Genomic DNA, 18,560 nt, shown 5'->3' on the forward strand with positions numbered 1-18,560 from the left:
CATCTGCTCTGGTGCCTCAAGAAAGAGCGAGTTTATGCTGTCGTCTTCCCTTTGATCAAAGCACTCATACTGCCTGTCTCCCTCCCAGTTGTCTAGCTTTATGAAGCTTGTAGAAACTTAATTATTTTTGAGACATTCCCTCCCCCCACTCCGTTTGCCAAAAATGACTGAAGTCTGCCAACAGATTCAAAAGTAATTAGGGGAAGACACACACAGGCAGGAAGATTACCCCAGACACCTTTCCTTTGGAAACCAGGCTAAAAACCACAGTATCGTATTTATTAAAACAGTCCCCTGAAGTCAGATTCGTGATTGCTGTACTTCTGTTATTGGCAATATGGCAGATTTTTAAAACAATTCTTGGAGGATTATATTTGGTTTCTACAAATCAGATTGATTTCACCCCTTCTAGCTGCAGGCAAGCCATTTATGAGCACTTTTCCCATCTGTTAAATGGGGATGATAAGTACTTACTTAGCTCAGATGTGGTCTCTGTGCAAACACAAACAGTGGTTTGAAGATCTTATAAGCGTTGCTCTACATAAAAAATAATTATTACAAATATTTCTGTAAGATTAGTGCATACACATTTTATTCTTTTTGAATGGCTGCAACCTTTTAAAAATAGAAGCACAACAGAGGTCTAATCCTCAGATATATTTGTGTGATACAGGGGAAATAATTCATGTAGCCAATCTTTTGCCAAGTTAGCTTTTGGCTGCAATTTAACTCTTAATACTTAGTAAAAGAGCGTACTTTATTGGACAGTTCCATTGCTTTTAAGAAGAATATCTGACAAAGAAATAACGGGCTGGAAAAAGTTTCAAGCAGGCCTTTCTCAAACATTTCATTATCAGTCAGCGCTCACTGGATAAAAATAGATCTCCTTACCCCTTGAATTCATCTCAGTCATACCACCGCATACTGAAAGGCCTGAAGGAAACTCAGCCAATGTTTCCACACATCAAGACCCATTTGTCTTCCTGCTCCCTACTGCTTTTGTGAAACCTCACCAGCACATTCACACACGCTGCTTTTTTTATAGAATCACGATAGAACGGTTTGGGTCGGAGGGGGCCTTAAAGCCCATCTAGTTCCAACCCCCCTGCCATGGGCAGGGACACCCTCCACTAGACCAGGTTTGCCCAAAGCCTCATCCAACCTGGCCTTGAACACTTCCAGGGAGGGGGCAGACACAACCTCTCTGGGCAACCTGTTCCAGTGCCTCACCACTCTCACAGTAAAGAATTTCTTTCTAACATCTAATCTAAATCGACCCTCCTTCAGCTTAAACCCATTACCCCTTGTCCTGTCACTATGTGCCCTTGTAAAGAGTCCCTCTCCAGCTTTCTTGTAGGCCCCCTTCAGATACTGGTAAGCTGCAATCAGATCTCCCCGTAGCCTTCTCTTCTCCAGGCTGAACAACCCCAACTTTCTCAGCCTGTCTGGGCTGCAAGTGCACATTGCCAGGTCATGTTGAGCTTCTCATCCACCAAAACCCCCAAGTCCTTCTCCTCAGGGCTGATCTCAATCCATTCTCCGCCCAGACTGCAGTTCTGCTTGGGATTGCCCCGACTCCTGTGCAGCACCTTGCACTTGGCCTTCTTGAACTTCATGAGGTTCGCATGGGCCCACCTCTCCAGCCTGTCAAGGTCCCTCTGGATGGCATCCCTTCCCTCCAGCATGTCGACCGCACCACACAGCTTGCTGTCGTTGACAAACTTGCTGAGGGTGCACTCGATCCCACTGAGGAACACCACTTGTCACTGATCTCCACTTGGACATCAAGCTGTTAACCACAAGTCTTTCAGCGCCAAATTCCTTATCCAGCACATGGTCCATTCATCACATCCATGTCTCTCCAATTTAGAGACAAAGACGTTGTGCAGGACAGTGTCAAATGCTTTGCACAAGTCCAGACAGATTATCCACCAACACTGTCACCCCACCGTAGAAGGCCACTAAATTTGTCAGGCACAATTTGCCCTTAGTGAAGCTATGTTGGCTGTTACCAATCACCTCCTTATTTTCCACGTGCCTTAGCATGGAAATCCTCCTCTCCAGGAGGATCTGCTCCATGATCTTGCTGGGCTCAGCAACAAACCTCATTGACCTGCAATGTGAGAAAAACTTGCCATGCTGCTGCCTGCCTCAATGCTGGTCATGCAGGGATGACAGCTTTCCTCTTAGTGTTTGTGCATGTCCATGGATGGCATGTGCACTTCAGTGAAGGTGGGGAAGTCGAGGAGGCTATGGAAGATGAGTGCAAACTCTTTGGCCTTTGAAACGGACAGGCAGTGTGAGAAAGGTGTCAACACCCCACGCACGCATTGTGGACCTTCTCACCCCTCCTACATATACACTGGGGGATGATTTTTGAGCACAAACCTGTCCTTTCTTTCATGCTCCACAACATCCAGGTGGTGGTATGAGGGGCCACGACCTGCTTCCCCACTCCTTCCTTACCCCCAGCCCAGCCCTGCAGTGCGAGCAGAGCTGCAAGGACTCATTCTTCGTGCGCGCACGTGGGGTTGCACACTAAGTGTTAAATCAATTAATTTGTCAGCTTGGCAAAAAAAACCTGCGCATGTGTTTCCCAAGTCGTCAGTCAAAAGATGATCAGCTGCCAAATTGCCCTGAATAAGCAACCCAGGCAGTGTTGTCGTCTTAATTATAAAAGATTTTTATCAGCTTACCTGAATGCATTTTGGAATTCCCCCTTGTGGCCTAATTTAATTCTTTAATTATGAGGAATTAAGAGCCAGTATTTTCAATAAATGCTGAGAGGATTGCTTTTCCCTCGCATATACCCAATAAGAAGTGTTGTATTATGGATTTAGCTAAGGTGCACTGTGATTGTGGCAAACTTTTAAACTTCTAGCCAGTATTTCCTTTTCCAGCAGCTGCTCATGTTGCAAGACTCTTTCTAACTTACCATGTAACTTATCAATGTCTCTTTTCATACACAAAACTACAAACTACTTGCAAAGATATAAAGTGTGAAATTAAAAAATAATCACCACTTAGTGCCAACTGTGTATGTTTTACTACAAATATAATAATTCAAGTGAGAAAATAAGTCAGAAAAAAACAACATTTAATTATAAAAGAGCTTTTTAAATTAAAAAAGATAATGGCACTAAACCAGAAACAAAGTTATTTAAGAGATCATAGCCACAGGGTGGTTGTAATTTTATCCTGAAACTGTACAGCTGTTCCTATCATCTGCACTTTGCTCCTGATTAAAATAACATCTAGAGATCCAGTAACAAGTCATCTTTTACAGAACTACAATGTATTATGAAAACACACATCATTCTTGTATTACATGACAAAACCCCCTTATATTTATTACATTAGATTCATAAATATTTACCTAAGCATTGTACTGGTTTTCTACTCTACTCCTTACATTTAAAGAAACAGGGAGTGTGGTTTGTTCTATTGACAAAATGATTTGTCTTAGAGGGTTCGCCCATAGTGGCACAGTGCTGCACCACATAGGGTACCCGATGAAATGGAGCTTCGAGGGCAGTACAGTCACATTAGAACAATTTCCTATGTTACTCATCCTGCTTTTGAGAATCCTCCAGTGCTTCCTTTCCATATGAAAACAGCCTTTGACTTTAAAAAAAACAATAAATACTTATGCCCCCAAAATTGTTCATATGCTGTGATAACTAATCAGTAGATGTCTAATTTTTCTATGACCTTTCAGAGTTCTGTTTCACTGCTTATATATAAAATGGAGATTTCCAGTGGTTACTTTGGGAACAACACACTTAGGGCCTGTATCTAAAGCTCAGCAGAAAGGCCCTTTATTGCTTTAATCAGCTTTGATCATGTAAAAAAATGTAATTCAGTCCTTGATTGTATGTAGAATATTCCCTATGAGGTCAATACAACTCTGTGTGTGCACTGAAAGAAAATATTTCATTCCAAGTATATAATTTCACAGTAGTTATTTCAGGTAGTCAGCACGCAGGTGTGAGCACTTAAGCACGGCTGAGCTAGTTTACAAATAAATTGTAAAGCCATACACAAGTTAGTGAGCCTGAAGTGTTGCTGTGGGACTGGAGTTCTGGAGCTACAGTCCACAGCTCTTTCTGCTGCAACAAGCCATGTCAGTCTACAGTTCATTATCAGTGAATTTCACGGGGAGCTTCCAATCCTTCCTGCAAAGAGAAGGATTTGCAATAGTTCACCGTTGGACTATTAATTTTTTAACTGGATTAGACAGCATCTGTCAGCATAAGGGAAATCAGAACTTGATTTCTAGCCTTGTCCAGGATAGACCAGCCATAAAGCTGATGGTAGATAATAGCCAAAAAGCCTACGTGAACTTCACAGTAGGCCTTTATACTGAGTTTGAGTGAAAGGTTTGGTGGTTTACTACCTGCGAAATTCAGACTACAGTTTCCCTCCACAGTTATCTTATCCTTCCTGAAAATTTTTATTGTGCTAGTAATTAGCAGATTTTGGCAGTTCACAAAATGTGACCTATCAGATGTCCAAAAAACCTGAAACCAGTGTATGTAACGTGGCTGCATCATTGCTGAAAAACCTAAAGGTCTTTCTAGTGCATGACAATATTCCAGAAAGGACACTGCCAAGAGCGGTTAGCTTCAAAAATTACTCACCTTGTCACATGGTCCTTTTTTTTTTGTTGTTTGTTTAAATAGTCTCAAGAATACAATCAACTGGAGTAAGAATAAAAAATATTTAAAAGATCTAGCAAAAAAGCTGCATAGAAAGCATTTTCACAGTTGTTTTTAAATAGTTTTCATCAAACTTTACCTAGAAAGTGAACAAAATTAGGACTTCCAAAGACAAAATACATTGCATTGCATTGCAGTTTTTTCCTGTGAATTTCACACTTACTTGGGAAATTCAAATAACTGGTTTTAGGTATTTTTAATACTGTACCATTCAGAAGTGCTGATCAGGATTTGGTTCTCCAGTGTACTAGCACTGTAAAAACCTACATGAACACACAATTCTACACAAACAGACTGTAGATCTCTAATATAAAGAGGTTAAACATCTGTTTGAAAAATAAATTCTTCTGAAACAAGACCTACCAGATGGGAGGTAGATTAGTGCCATTAAAATATTTAAGGTACTTATTCTCATTTCAAATATGAGTGGGAAAACTGTGCTACCTCCAAAATTTTGCTGTGAGTAAAACTGAAAATTTACTGGTAATCACTGTTGGGTTTCCATCATTTTTTTTTTTTTTTTAAAGAAAAAACTAGGTAAGGTTCTATTAATATAGATAGCAGCTGAATGTTGAAAGGACACACTATCCCTTTGAAACATTCAGCCTTACAAAGTAAGTCCACAGGTTGTTCGTTTGCCATTAGTCGTGGGCTTAGCTCTGCTTAGGTTTTATAACCCACTCAGCATTTGGGTTGAGCTGGTATAGGTCCTTCATGTAGGTCTCATCATCAAGGCAGCGTTCTCCTAGAAACAGAAGAGATGTATGGCTACATCAGTACCAAAAAAAAGGAAACAATTTTCAAAGTTCCTGTTGCTATTTGATTCCATTTAGGTTTTCAAGCCCTCTCTGTGGTATTAAACAAAGGATAACGCAGCTAAAACCTAGAAGTGCTCTTACCTTTCCCATCTGTCTTGGAGAGGAAGGGGGACAGAGGAAGAAGGAAGGAGAGTAGGGGCTGTGCCACCTCTGTGGCCATTCTAGGTCAGATTCTTCATACAGACCATGCACATGGGAGCTCCCCTCTGTGAAGGTTTAGGAAAAAAGGAGCAATGCTGTGGTCCTTTCATGGTTTTATCCAAACACTAGGTTCACATTTGCATAGAAGCCCATTAAAAATTTCAGGTTATTTTCCCCTTCTTAAACGGAAAGTTTGAGCAAGATTTGTCCTTGCTAAGAAGGTGTTACTCCTTATCCTGCTCCTTTTGGTCAGCAGTTCTACCTAGCACTTGTAATGGTTACTGTCCTAGGAAGGAAAAGTAGTACAGTGTTCTTGGTGCGTTACAAGCAATTAATTTATGTCTAGTAGCTATGATGAAAATAGCATATGCTCATCCACCAAGATCTGCGTACTCTTCCCACTCCCCCACAGGCAAAGCATTATATCTCATGCATTTGCAGCTCTACATCACAGACCCTCTCCTGCTCCACCATGTAAGTGGCTGGGGTAGATGGCTCATGGCCAGCCAGACATTTCTAGCACTTAAGCTCCTGAAGCAGGAGGCGAGCAGAGGTGCAACGCTGTAGCTGGGTTTGTCCGCTAGCTATTTGGACTCCCTGCGCAGGCAAGAAGGCAAGACTCCCTGCTCAACCAGGCTCTGTCTCCATCTGCTCCCTCTCCATCCACTCTCCTTGCCAGGTGGCAGCCTGTCTTCCCTCTAGGATTTTTACCCCAACCTACAGGACCTGTACCGCCCACACTGCTGAACTAGGCCCTCTCCCCCACAGAGCGCAGCATGTTCAGACTGTCAGCACCCAGGGACAGTGGTTTGCCATGTCCCTGTGCAGTCCTGGTCACAAAGTAATGGCAGAAGTCCTGTTTGGTGCCCTGAAGCCCTATATGGTATTAAGTACTCCAAAAACATCTGGAGACTTCAGCAGCTCCATCTGCTAGGGGACAGGACTGTAGCATTGCACATGTTACAATTATGAGCGTAAGGGTAAGCATATGAGTGTATCATGAGCCCATTGAGTCTTCTCGCTTTTGCGCTCCCTCTACATGAGTCAGTCACACTGGGCAGCAAGAGAGAATGGCAAAGATCAGGACAGCTGGTGTACTTAAACCTGTACAGCAGGTTAAAGTCAGGGAGTTTCTCTTATCTCAACTGAGAATATTAATAAGGACTAGTATTTGTAAGGGCTGATTAAAGTTGAAATTGTCTGGAAGTAAAGCATTCAGACAGGGGAAACATCTAAGCTTCCTACCCTATTTCATAAGAAAACAAATCTGCAACTAGCCATGTATTTTCCCTAAGAGACATACTAAGAGACGGTCACATGTTTACAATGAGAGTACCTTGTTTTAGTTTCACTGGAATTCTGTTACAAAATCTTTTTTCTACAATGATTACACCTCTGTACAACAAACAAGATACTCCTCTCCTTTAAAAAACTCTTACATCTGGGATCACAACCTGCTTTAACAGGCATAGCAAATGTATGTACATATTGGATATGCAAGAGAACATATAATACATTAATCTGGCATCCAGCTATCTTAGTAACTTCTTTTATGCCATCAGACTTAGTAAAAACACTAAAACAAATCTGTTGTAGGGAACATAGGAAAGTGTTATTTTTAATTTACTTTAAGTCTTTTGGTTTAGACACACACACAAAAATAATTGATTTAAAACAGTGATTAGGTAAAAAAGAAAAATGCTGGAGGTAGCAATTTACATACAGGATTTAAACTTGTAGAGTACAGAAATACTGGCTATTCATGGAATTTTTTAACTTCAAATACAGTTTAACAGGTCACGGTTGATAAGAAAAAAGTAAATGTATGTTAAATCAAACACTGTTTTCTAGTTCTCTTTTTCTTTGCTGAGCATATGAAAAATACCGTGATCAGAAGCTGATTCCCAATGCAAAAATATTTCTGCATTCATCAAAGAAAATTTAGAACTGTGTCCAAAATTATCCTTTGGCATTAACCTTGCTGGTCTGTGATTTGCTTTAATCAAGAGGGTCTGGAAGACACAGAGCAGGAAAGACTAACCATTGGAAAATTTTATCACTGGGCATCTTTCTGGTTGAGCATTTTTTTCCCCAACAGAACCTGCAAGCAACGCTCAAATGCAGAGCATGAAGGACTGTAAGTTCACTTATTATGCCTCAATACAAAGAGATGAATAAGATGAACTTCAAGCACCTTCCTATCCAACCTTTCTGTGCTTCCTCACTGTACGTACTTATCAGGAACATCTGTTACAGCTGCCATCTTCCTCTAGGACAGATAATACGGTACTACTAATATGATGATCACACCAACATGTCTGCTTCCTTCTCCCCAAGGTTAACTGTCTGCCTTAGCGTCAGGGGGAACTAGGGACATGAATAAAAATGCAACCACAGTGAAGCCCATGGACAACGTGCCAAGGAATCCTCTTCTAGCAAAAGAAGTCGTTCAGAAGCCATTCTTACCAATATTTCCTCCTATTTCATAAAGAAAGACCTCTTCTTTCTTGAGTGTTTGGACATTTCCACTGTCAGGAACAAAACACAATGAATAACAGTATTATGAAAGAGCCTGTATGCCAGCCACTTAGACATGTCCGGGAGAAATTATGCTAATTAAGAACAGCAGTGTACCTGTCATAAACCCTTCATGTTTATACTCATTTACTGATACAGTAAGTGAATGAGAATACCCTTGCATGCTAGTGCAAATGAATAGTCCTGCAAGTGAGTAATACACTATAGAAAAGGCAAAATAAGATAGATGTGAGGAAACTGTGGGGTTTAGAAAAGAATTCCATTGTCATTAGCAAGTAGCCTTTATATTTACCCTCTGATTTTTCTTTCACTGCTGCTGCAAAAATAAGTATTCCCCTCAAACACTTCATATTTCTGAAAAAGCCTTATGGTTGGGTGGGAGAAACCACATTCTTGCTGGTTTTAATTTTGATGCAACTAAAAGAAGTAAAAAACAGACAGTGGAAGAATAAAGTCCCCATATTACAAAGGGATTCTATTATTCTCACTGCTTAATTGTAATAATATATGCTAAGGCACAGCCAGAAAATAATTTTGTGTCAAAAGTGGAAACCTCTGAAAACAGCAGTTAGGAAAAAGCAGCTTCTTAATCTCAACTAGTATGCCACATTATTGCTTTGGCATGAATAATTATATGTGATGCACTCGTGTGTTAAATATTTTTTTTTGCTAAGTCTATTCCGATTTCTGACTTCGCTCGTATATATAAAAAAAAGATGTAAAAGTTTGACTAAAAATTCTCCCTTTCTAAATGCATTTGGATGACTCAAATGTAGCTTTCCCTTTGAATCACTGCACATGCACAAGATTTGCACATATTTATATTATAATACCTATAGCTACCTATACTGTAGCTATATATAAATGCATTTTTTACAAAATACTTTCTTTCTCTCTTTCCTTTGTTTCCTAGACTTATTTTCTTGGAGTTCCCTTCTATCTTCTCCCCAGAAAGTTATAAAAATGTTCCTGACCCATCAGATTAAATAGCAGTTAATTATTTACTAATGGCACTCGTATTCCTGAAGGCTTCATGAGCTTTAATGACATTAGGAGCACTACGTTAATTCCTCAGTCATATATTGTAATAGGCCTAAATTCAGCCCAAAGGTTCATAATCTCGCCTGGACTTAATGCATTTTCAAACTTTTTTCTTGATATAATATATGAAAAGCCACCTCTCCCGAAATGATAACAAAACAAAAATGTGTTCGTACCTTTTCTGGCTGAGAAACCTGGCTACTATATCACCGGCTTTCAGATCTTCTGTCAGCTGTATTGCCATGGAAACTTTCGAAAGATGAGGCGCTTGCACCCGTATCACTCCCTGAGGAACATCAGCCTGCAAAGCAATAACGATGTTGGAACAAAGCTGCTAGCAGCTGGCTTTGATGAGCTTCTCAAAATACAGTATGGAATAAGTAACTTAGTACAGTGCTCTGTAAGTACACTTAACTACTATCTACTACACTTCACTGCAGAAATGTGGTAACTACACAGTAATTCAGTAAATTACATCAGACCTTCAAATCTCTTTTTAACAGCAGGGAGATCTTTGGAACAAAAGAACGGTAGTGTTTAATTATTTTTCAAAGTTGTTTAGAATAACAATTACTGCTATATTGAGAGCACACTTTGATATGATAGGAAGCATATGAGATTGATATGGAAAAGACTTGCTGCATGCATGAAAGCCAGGCAACCTCCCCACACCACCCCCTTCTAAAACTTCCAGAAGAAACCTTTCCAGTTTCACTTAATCTGAATTTCATGCCAAAAAAAAAAGAAATCACAAAGTATTCACGGGTCAGTCTACTTTAAGTGATTCCTCTTTTCAAATATAATTTCCTTTTAAAACAGATATTCACTACTGCAGCTTTTTCTCCCTATTTTTTATTCTCCAGAATATATTCAGCTAGTCAACCTGCAGGTCTGACTACATAATGGATTTGTATTTTATTTCAACCCAAAAATCCTTGATGATGAATATCAATCATATTAGTTACAGAGAAGGAGGGTTCCAAAGAACAGTTTTTCTGTTCAACTTGCGGTACATGACATTTGAAGTTTCAAAAGGCATAATTTATTTGTGAATAAGGTCCTAATTTCTGTTCCTGGAAATCTTGAGGTGATTTTTCTATTCGTATTACATTACCATTTACCCAAATGTACTCATTTTGATAGGAAAAGAAATGTAAGAGTCTCAGTAGTCAAGGTTGATTATGACAGTTCATTCTCTTCTTTTCCCCCTTATTTACTGCAATTGTAAGGCTGAACATTTCTTCTTCCATAATCAATGAACAAATCTGGGCACCTGTGAATGCAGGATAGCTTCTCTGAAACCATTTGAGTTAAACGAATATAGAACAAGTATAAATGTGAGCAGAATCAGAACCACAGCTTCCTGAGAAAGCTAAAGGCTCATTACTATACAAGTGACAAGCTACGGTAAGTAATTTTAACCAAACAATCCTTCTATATCTAGTCTTTTTATTTATTGATTTTAAAAACACTAGACTTAATAACTATTTATATGCCTAAGGCATTAAGATCACCAAACTGAAAATTTGTTTCATAGTAATCGTGGAATCAAAGATTCGTAAGGCTGTAATGGATCTCAAAGAGCAACTCCCTAAATTTATCCCTAAATTTGTCAAATCTGGTCTTTAAGGCCTCTACCTATGGAAACAATGTCTGTAGCCATCTGCTAGGAAGTCAACATCTGCTTACACATCTTTTGTCTCTCTGCAAACTGTTTGGATCCTGGCAAAAGGAAAGGAAACTTTTAAGGATGAAATGGTAATTTATAGATGTCCCTAACTGATCTTTCAGCAAATTCAGCATTGTAAATTTAAATTGGTTTTCATTTTTCTATACAATTCTGTATCACTTTGTCTCAGTTGATTTTAATGGAGCTTTTCCAACCTTCAGCTGGATAACGGGGGTTTTTTCTCTATACAGCAGGCTAAAAACCTGCCTGCTTTGAGTGTATGAGAGAAGGAACAAGAAGTGTCCACAGAGCTGTAACATTATGGTCACAGATCAAACAGAATAATTACTTTGTTTATTCAGACAGAATCATTATTAGCTCAGCTAATGAGTGCATTTTGCCACTTTCACCACTTGCATTTACAGAAGACCTCATGCCAGCTGTACAATATGTTTGTGGCGCCCAACTATAGAGAGAACAGATACTGAGCATCCCCTAGCCCATTCACTGTGCAAATTGGTGGGAAAGAAAACGTGGCCATAAAACGTCTAGGAGCAGCGTCACAGAAGGACCTGTTCTCTGCACAGCACAGTTCATCAGGCTAGATGAAGACAGGAATGAAGTGACTATGCAGTATTTTCACTAATTACTCAGATGACAGAATATAATATATACTTATTAAAATGTGCAAATGATACCAAGCAGGAATGGGGCGCGAGCATTATGAAGAACAAAACTGGAATTCAGAAGGATCTTGCTACATGGGAGACAAAGTCTGAAAGAAAATGGGATGGAGTTGTTCTCTTTGAACTGCAAAGTGTTGCACCTAGTTTGGGACAAAAAACTGTAAAACTGTATAAAGAGATATTATTTAGCAGGCAAAATTTTTAGTTAATAATCTGGCATTGCAGTGGATAACAAATTCAGCAAGAGTCAGTAATGTTACACTGTGAAAACTCAAATGGATTATGCAAACAGAATAGCTATGGGATGCAATGGTTATTCTAACCTATTAGATAAGATTAGATTAGATTAGTATTGTGTTGTGCTACTAACACGATCATTGTTGTGCTGGAACAATTGCAACATATAGCAGAATACAACAATAGATGGTATAAATCTGGCTATGCTAGCAGGCAATTTCCAGTCCTGAGGGCATCTTTCTTTGCCTAGCTAGAGCATTATGCACCCCAACAGCAGCATAAAGACTTAATCCCTAACACAGACTTGGGACTGTAGGTGTGCATATGTATCCCAAAAAGCAATTAACCCTCACAAGCCCTCTAATATTAACCACTCTCAACTAACCCTCATGAGCCCTCTAATATTAACCACTCTCAGCACTATACAGAGATCTTGCCCAAAGTCTGCAGTAAATGCTAGTTAACCTCTGTCTTAAAAGGGGAAATGTGATTGATAGAGAGGCCTCATCAAAGATGAAATTTTATCCAAATGAGCTGACTACCATTAAGAATGCAGATATTGAGATATTTCTGGAGAGTATGAAAGTGACTCAAGCTCTGTCCATCTATGTTTAATCATGTGGGGCGCCACAGCATGTGGTAGAAAGTAGCAACTTTTGCTTAGTAGTTATTCAGCTGCATGCAAGGTAATTAACTCTCAAAAGTTTCAAACAGTCTTCACTGGAGTGGGGATTCACCACAGGTCTGGGTGCCTCAACTGCCACGCAACGGTGGAATGCAGTTCAGGAACTGCACAGAAAAATCACCTCAATTTCAAATTAAGGCAGTATAAATTGAAAACTGGGGGGAAAAAAGCCCAACCAATTTTCCTTAAAGAATGAGACAATTTTTTCTTGCAAAAATGTATAAAATCATCATTCACAATGAAGCCTTATCAATCTGGGAATATGATTTTAAGAGTAATGTTCTCAGGCACCCAAATTACTGAATGCTTCAAATAAGCATGATGGATTTGTGAAAAACTGTACCATTTAATTTTGACAGAAATCCCCACAGATTTCTAGGGCTTAAAAAATTCTTGAATAGTAACTTTACATTTACATTTGGGTATGTATTACATGAGACTTCAGCACTAACTCTCCAGTGGATTAAAAAGGCATATTTTACTCTAAACCACCAACAACACTGAATTACAAAAGAATCCAGTACCTGAAGTTGCAACAGCATTTGCCTGTTTCATTGTATTTGCTGTTATTTCTATGTTGAACAGGGGATGGCAGCATTAAGTGTTATCTCATTATAACCCAACTGAACTGTATTCAAAGAATCCTTTTCTTATTAGACAGCATAAAACAAATGTCAGTGTTTAACTAGCTTTATTTTAAAATTGTATGTAAGTCCTCATTCTGTGTACAGATTCTTTCATACAGATAGATATGAAAGTAAGGCAAAGTGATGCCTGGGGAATTAACTAATTTTGGACATTAAGAGATGTGTCAAATACTGCATACAAAATGAGGTAGGAACACTGAAGTATACGTCTCCAGTAGATATTGGATGCAGTTGTCCAAAGGATCCTGCTATCTGCACGTTCAAAAAGGAAACAGAAGGCATACTTGCAAGATCAAATCAGGAAGATTTGAGGATAATATGGCATATTCATTTGCCATATTCTATTTCTTGGCTTAATAGCTTAAAAAAATGCCTTTACTAGAATATGACAACCCTTTTTTGTAAGTTTGCCATACACATATTTGAGAAGAAAAACACAGACCATTCAAACCAATGCATTTTTACAAGCTACCACAAGATGTCTCTAATTCACCGGAATCTTCAATATGACTTCAACCCACAAGGTGGTATTTTCATACCACCTAAATCTGATATGTATTCATTATGTTATCAGGATACACATATTTGGTGTTAGCTGTTTATGTATTTAAAATGACTTTGTAATCATGTATTTCAAATGCATTATAATGAAGATACTTGTATAGGCTAATGAGCTTTAAAAAATTATAATTACTAACTTCATTGAAATCGTAAATAATAAGCAATTTCAAGGTACATAAGATACATTTTTGAAAAGCTTCCATGTCAGTGGGAACAGTTCAATTAAAATATTTCTAAAGTACAGGAAAAAAAAATCACACAACAATGGCACAGGTTTGGGGGTTTTTTTTCAATGTAAAGAATGCCTGAAGAGCATTACACTGTAACTTATGCCTTGACATCACTGATGGGTCTGGTAGAAGTCAATTATCTAATGGATAGATACTGAACTGTAGATTAAATACACAAGGGTAAGTTGGCAGTAGACACTTGGACAATAGCTGCGTAAGAAGCCATTTATCAGGTTTTTACATTTTTTTTATCATTTGGGGTTTCTTGGTGTGGGCAGGTTGTACATGCTCTAGCATGCTCTACTTTACAAGGAATAGTTAAAGATTCACTGAGGCAAAGAGTACAGTGGTTTGGGAACTTCCGTAGGGGGAAGAAGGATTAAATGCTAGGTTTTTTTCCAAACACTATCAAATATCAAATAGTTAAATCTAGGTATTTATTTTTTAAGTAAACACATGGTCTACTGTGATTTCAACTGGCCAGCAATGCATTTAAACGTGGGTACAGTAATACTGAGTGTTGTCACTACACTTCCTCCTTCTACAGATACAGGCCTCACATACTTTTGTTTCAGATGTCCAAACTGAAACAACCTACAGGGCATCATTTTTCAGTATAGAAATATTTTGAAAAATCTGGGAAAACAAACAAACAGCCCAACCCTTTAAGTGTGTCATACTGGTAACCCATAATTTACGAAACCCATATTAACTTGCTATCTTTTGAAATTCTCAGTTAAATAAATGTAGATATCTCCTCTGCTATATCCACTTTTTCACTAGAGATGATAGTCTTATTAATAAAGTATTTCAGATGTATGTTTCCTTACATCGTTAGGGGTCTTCTCCTGTTTCTCATGCTTTTCGCGGTCATATGCCATCTTTTTCAGAAGTTTCTTCATAGCTTTGTCCTTTTTCTCCTTCTTCTGGCTTTCAGTGTTTTGTTTTCTCACTTGGTTAACAATAAACTTAGGAATCTAGATGAATATAGATAGTAAGTATGAATATCTACATAATTTCCTTAAGTAACTAACGTATCAAAATTTTGTAAATCAACAGATTGTCAGGTAGAACTCAAAAGAATAGCATTTATTTCCAGTAAAAATTAAAGACTCAAATCATATAAAGCTGTGAAATATTTTTAAATCCACTCCATGTGTGATGTTATATTCCATTCAGTAAGTTCTCAGGGGAAGAGAGGTGGAATCACGCAGTGTTTTTACTTTCCTCAGCCAAAAAAATTCACTCAACACTTAGTCTGTACAACGGTGATAATAACTTTTCCTCACATGTAGCAAAGGTCAAAATTGTTTAAAGTTGCTGATGGACAACAAAGCCCAAACTTCTCCAGTCTATCTAAGTTAGAGCTTTGCTTGAGACCATGACACAACTTCATGTTTTATCAAAACATGTTTTATATAATACAAAGTTTGGCCCAAAAGGGAAATGAACTAAACCACTGTGTTTCCTGCCAATATCTCTAAGCAGAAAAGAATAAATTCCTCATAACAATGCATACTGATAGGCCAAATACAAAGATCCCCCAAGGACTTATTTTTGAGTTCACATATGGTACATACAATATTAAAAATCTGACCATCAGAGCTTAACTCTACCATAAAATATTATGATTCTGTTTTGCTCCTGTAAGGGTTACCTATGAGCAAGAACTCAGCTGGATGGAGCTGATCTTTCTCTAAATCATGGAAATTCATCTTACTTCTTTGTTCAGATGCCCTGTTTGAGAAATTTATTATTTCCCCCCCTTAAGAATACACTTACTGTCCAGAGAAGTTTTTGGTACTGAATCATAAAGCGCATGACATTTGCTGTTCCAGCTGCCATAACAAACTCGCTTTGTTCAATAGTCTTTGAGCCAAACCCATGAAACGTGAAAAGGTTTGGGGCCATCACCATCGCAACATTATTTAACGTCATCTTATTTTTGTCTCGATGATCAATTACCCTTTGAAGGAATTCCAGCAGTACCTGAAATAACAGCAGAACTTACAGCTCAACTCTGCACATGAAAAAGTTACAAGAGAAACATAATGTTACATATTTTTGGAAAAAGCTCTTCATTCCTAATAAAATCACATGAAAAGCAATCAGTAATAGGATGTGTGGATATGTTTGTTCGCAGGACTCCAATGCAAATTTTGTTTCCTTTAAGTAATGAAGTAAATCATTCTCATTATTTTTGTGGATAACATTTTCAAAAGCATTCAAGTGACTTGGAAGCTCAGCGCAGTCAGATTTTTTTCAAAACTCTCATTATGTAGGTGCATAAGTAGCATCCCACAGATGCTTTTGAAAACGTTACTGTTGGCTTTTCTTAAATTGAAAGTGAACACAATAGTGCCAGCTGTCATGGTTATGGAAACATGGAGTGGCTAGTTCTGTAAGGTAAGCAATTTGTGAATAAACCACTGCATTGTGAATGATGGGTTGCAAACTGTCAATCTTCAATTAATTCAGTTCCAGATATTTGTAACTCAACTCAGGAGCCCTCCTGACTGCTTCCACACAGTAAATAAACTCAAAAAGAAATGTTTAAACAATAAGACTTAATAGGATTTTTTGCCTGTAATAGAAGATGCTCTGCATCCTACACAAACCCTGCAAATTCATTTTTGATTGTAGCAATTTTAATAGTAAGCATATTCTGAAAAAGATGAATAGCTTTGCTACAAAAGGACAAGCCTAAATTGGAAGACTTCATGTAACGTGCTGCAAATACCAATAGGAAGTGTAAATTTTGAGCTTATTGAGAATTGAAACAAACAGCACAGAGAAAAGTGGGGAATAAAAATGAAGAGCTAAACCCATTTCATAAAAGCAAACTCTCATCCATAATTTTATAACACTGTTTATATTTTGCATTGGAAATAATCACTGCTGCTGCAAAAAAAGGAACAAAACTTCTAAGAGAAAAGGTCGCTCGCTGGGCTATTATTATTGCAATCTCCTGGAAAAAATTCAAATCACATTCTTAAAAGTCATTTGGGAGGAATTAGAGTCCTAAGTTGTTTTTTTTTTCCTGAAGTTCTGTGAAATATGAAAGAAGAAAGAAACACTAGTTTCAGCATTAACTTTGAACTGAAAAAAAGAATGTTAAAAGACAACATCATTCATCACAGAAACAAACAAAATATTTGTGCAGGAAAAGAGCGGTAGCAATTCTAACCTTCAGAGTGTCTCTGTTTGCTTCAGGTAGAAGGAGAACCAAAAGATTCAAAGCTTGCAGTTGCTGTTTCTTCATTGGAAGACCTGCCAGTGAAGCACATGAACCTCAGTATTTTAAAATTATCATTTGTCCTCAAAAAGAATGATTTTAAAGAGGAAACCTCTTGCAAAATTCTGAATGTATACACATGGCTAATTGTCATAGTATGACAAAGGACTGGCAGATACTTTCTGATACTCATTTCCAAATGTTCTTTTAGGATTCAGTTGCTGTATGACTCAGCACTCTTCTGGCAATACTTTCTAGATGCCTTGTGATTCTTTATTTTGCAATGTTACAAGAAGAAATAGTCAGCTAACGGTTCCTCCCTTTTTGAGCCTGTGCCCCAACATATGAAAGGGTATATTCAAAATTGCTTTCACAGTTTCTCTGATTGCCTTAACAGTTGCACGGTCTCCCAAGTCACCCACACAGAATGAATACCACGTGTTGCTGAATAAGGCAGGTCTCCAGCGACATAAGCAGCAGCAGCTGCAATGGCAAACCAGTGAGGATAAAGCCAAGAGCAGAGAAACTTAACACATATCTACAGCAGTGAGTGCTGTACCAAATGTGGCAAGCTGTCATTAAAGAAAAGTGATGTTGGTTCTGCCTTTTACCCAATTGTTTAGTGGTACGTCATTCACCCGAGACGCAGGATGAGTGCATTGCTACACTTCTCCACATCCTAGAAGAGCTCCTACATTCTGGCAATGTTGAGCAGCAGAAAGCCTCAACTCTCTCACGTTTGTCACTTGTGATAAACTTCCTCCTGTCATGCTTTAGAGGACATGCTCTGGCAAGTCTCAGCAGATTCCTAACGAATCAAGCCATACGTAAAACAAGTAAAGAAGGAGGTACCTGCGCTTGACATAGTTTTATCACACTATTTCAAAATTCAACAGGGCTGTTCTCGTGCAACCTGCTGGGATTCCAACTGAACTGATATTTCAAATACATTTCATCCAAATCAGTTTGGGAGATATGCAAAAAACAAAACTTCATCAGTGAAATAAAAAACCTCCCTTGCTAACTATTTTCTGCCATAATAAAAATTAAGGACCTAAATAAATGAGTGACAAATTATGTAGCCATTTAAAACATGCAGGTAGTGTTAACAGTGTATCTACCTGCTCTAGAAAGACATACATTAAAAGTAAGGGTTAAATTTAGTTCCAAAACACCATGTCACAACACTCAAAAAGCAATGAGAATCAAGCTTTTCCTAGGAAAGTAAGCAAAAATACAACTGCAAAACAATTAAAATTTGTCACTTCAATCAAGGTTTTCTGTCCACCTAAATAACAATTAAATTTTACTTGTTTGAATTACTTAAATTAACAAATAAAATTGTTTAAATTTA

General features: G+C 38.2%; 1 protein-coding gene across 5 annotated transcripts in view; it reads right to left on the reverse strand.

Annotated features, from left to right (window-relative positions):
* Positions 1-3,080: 3,080 nt before the first annotated feature.
* The window catches only part of ARHGAP18 (Rho GTPase activating protein 18), a 97,450-nt gene continuing 81,970 nt past the window's right edge, over positions 3,081-18,560 (reverse strand). For all 5 annotated transcript variants that reach the window (XM_054819593.1, XM_054819592.1, XM_054819594.1 and 2 more), the window contains exons 10-15: positions 17,159-17,241; positions 15,754-15,960; positions 14,802-14,948; positions 9,433-9,557; positions 8,144-8,205; positions 3,081-5,463 (exon numbers count right to left, since the gene is read on the reverse strand). In XM_054819593.1, the coding sequence (XP_054675568.1) occupies positions 5,372-5,463; positions 8,144-8,205; positions 9,433-9,557; positions 14,802-14,948; positions 15,754-15,960; positions 17,159-17,241 (716 nt within the window). In that variant the 3' untranslated portion in view covers positions 3,081-5,371. The remainder of the gene's footprint in view (positions 5,464-8,143; positions 8,206-9,432; positions 9,558-14,801; positions 14,949-15,753; positions 15,961-17,158; positions 17,242-18,560) is intronic.

The sequence above is a fragment of the Grus americana genome, chromosome 3 (genome assembly GCF_028858705.1).
Source record: "Grus americana isolate bGruAme1 chromosome 3, bGruAme1.mat, whole genome shotgun sequence".
Lineage (NCBI taxonomy): Eukaryota > Metazoa > Chordata > Aves > Gruiformes > Gruidae > Grus > Grus americana.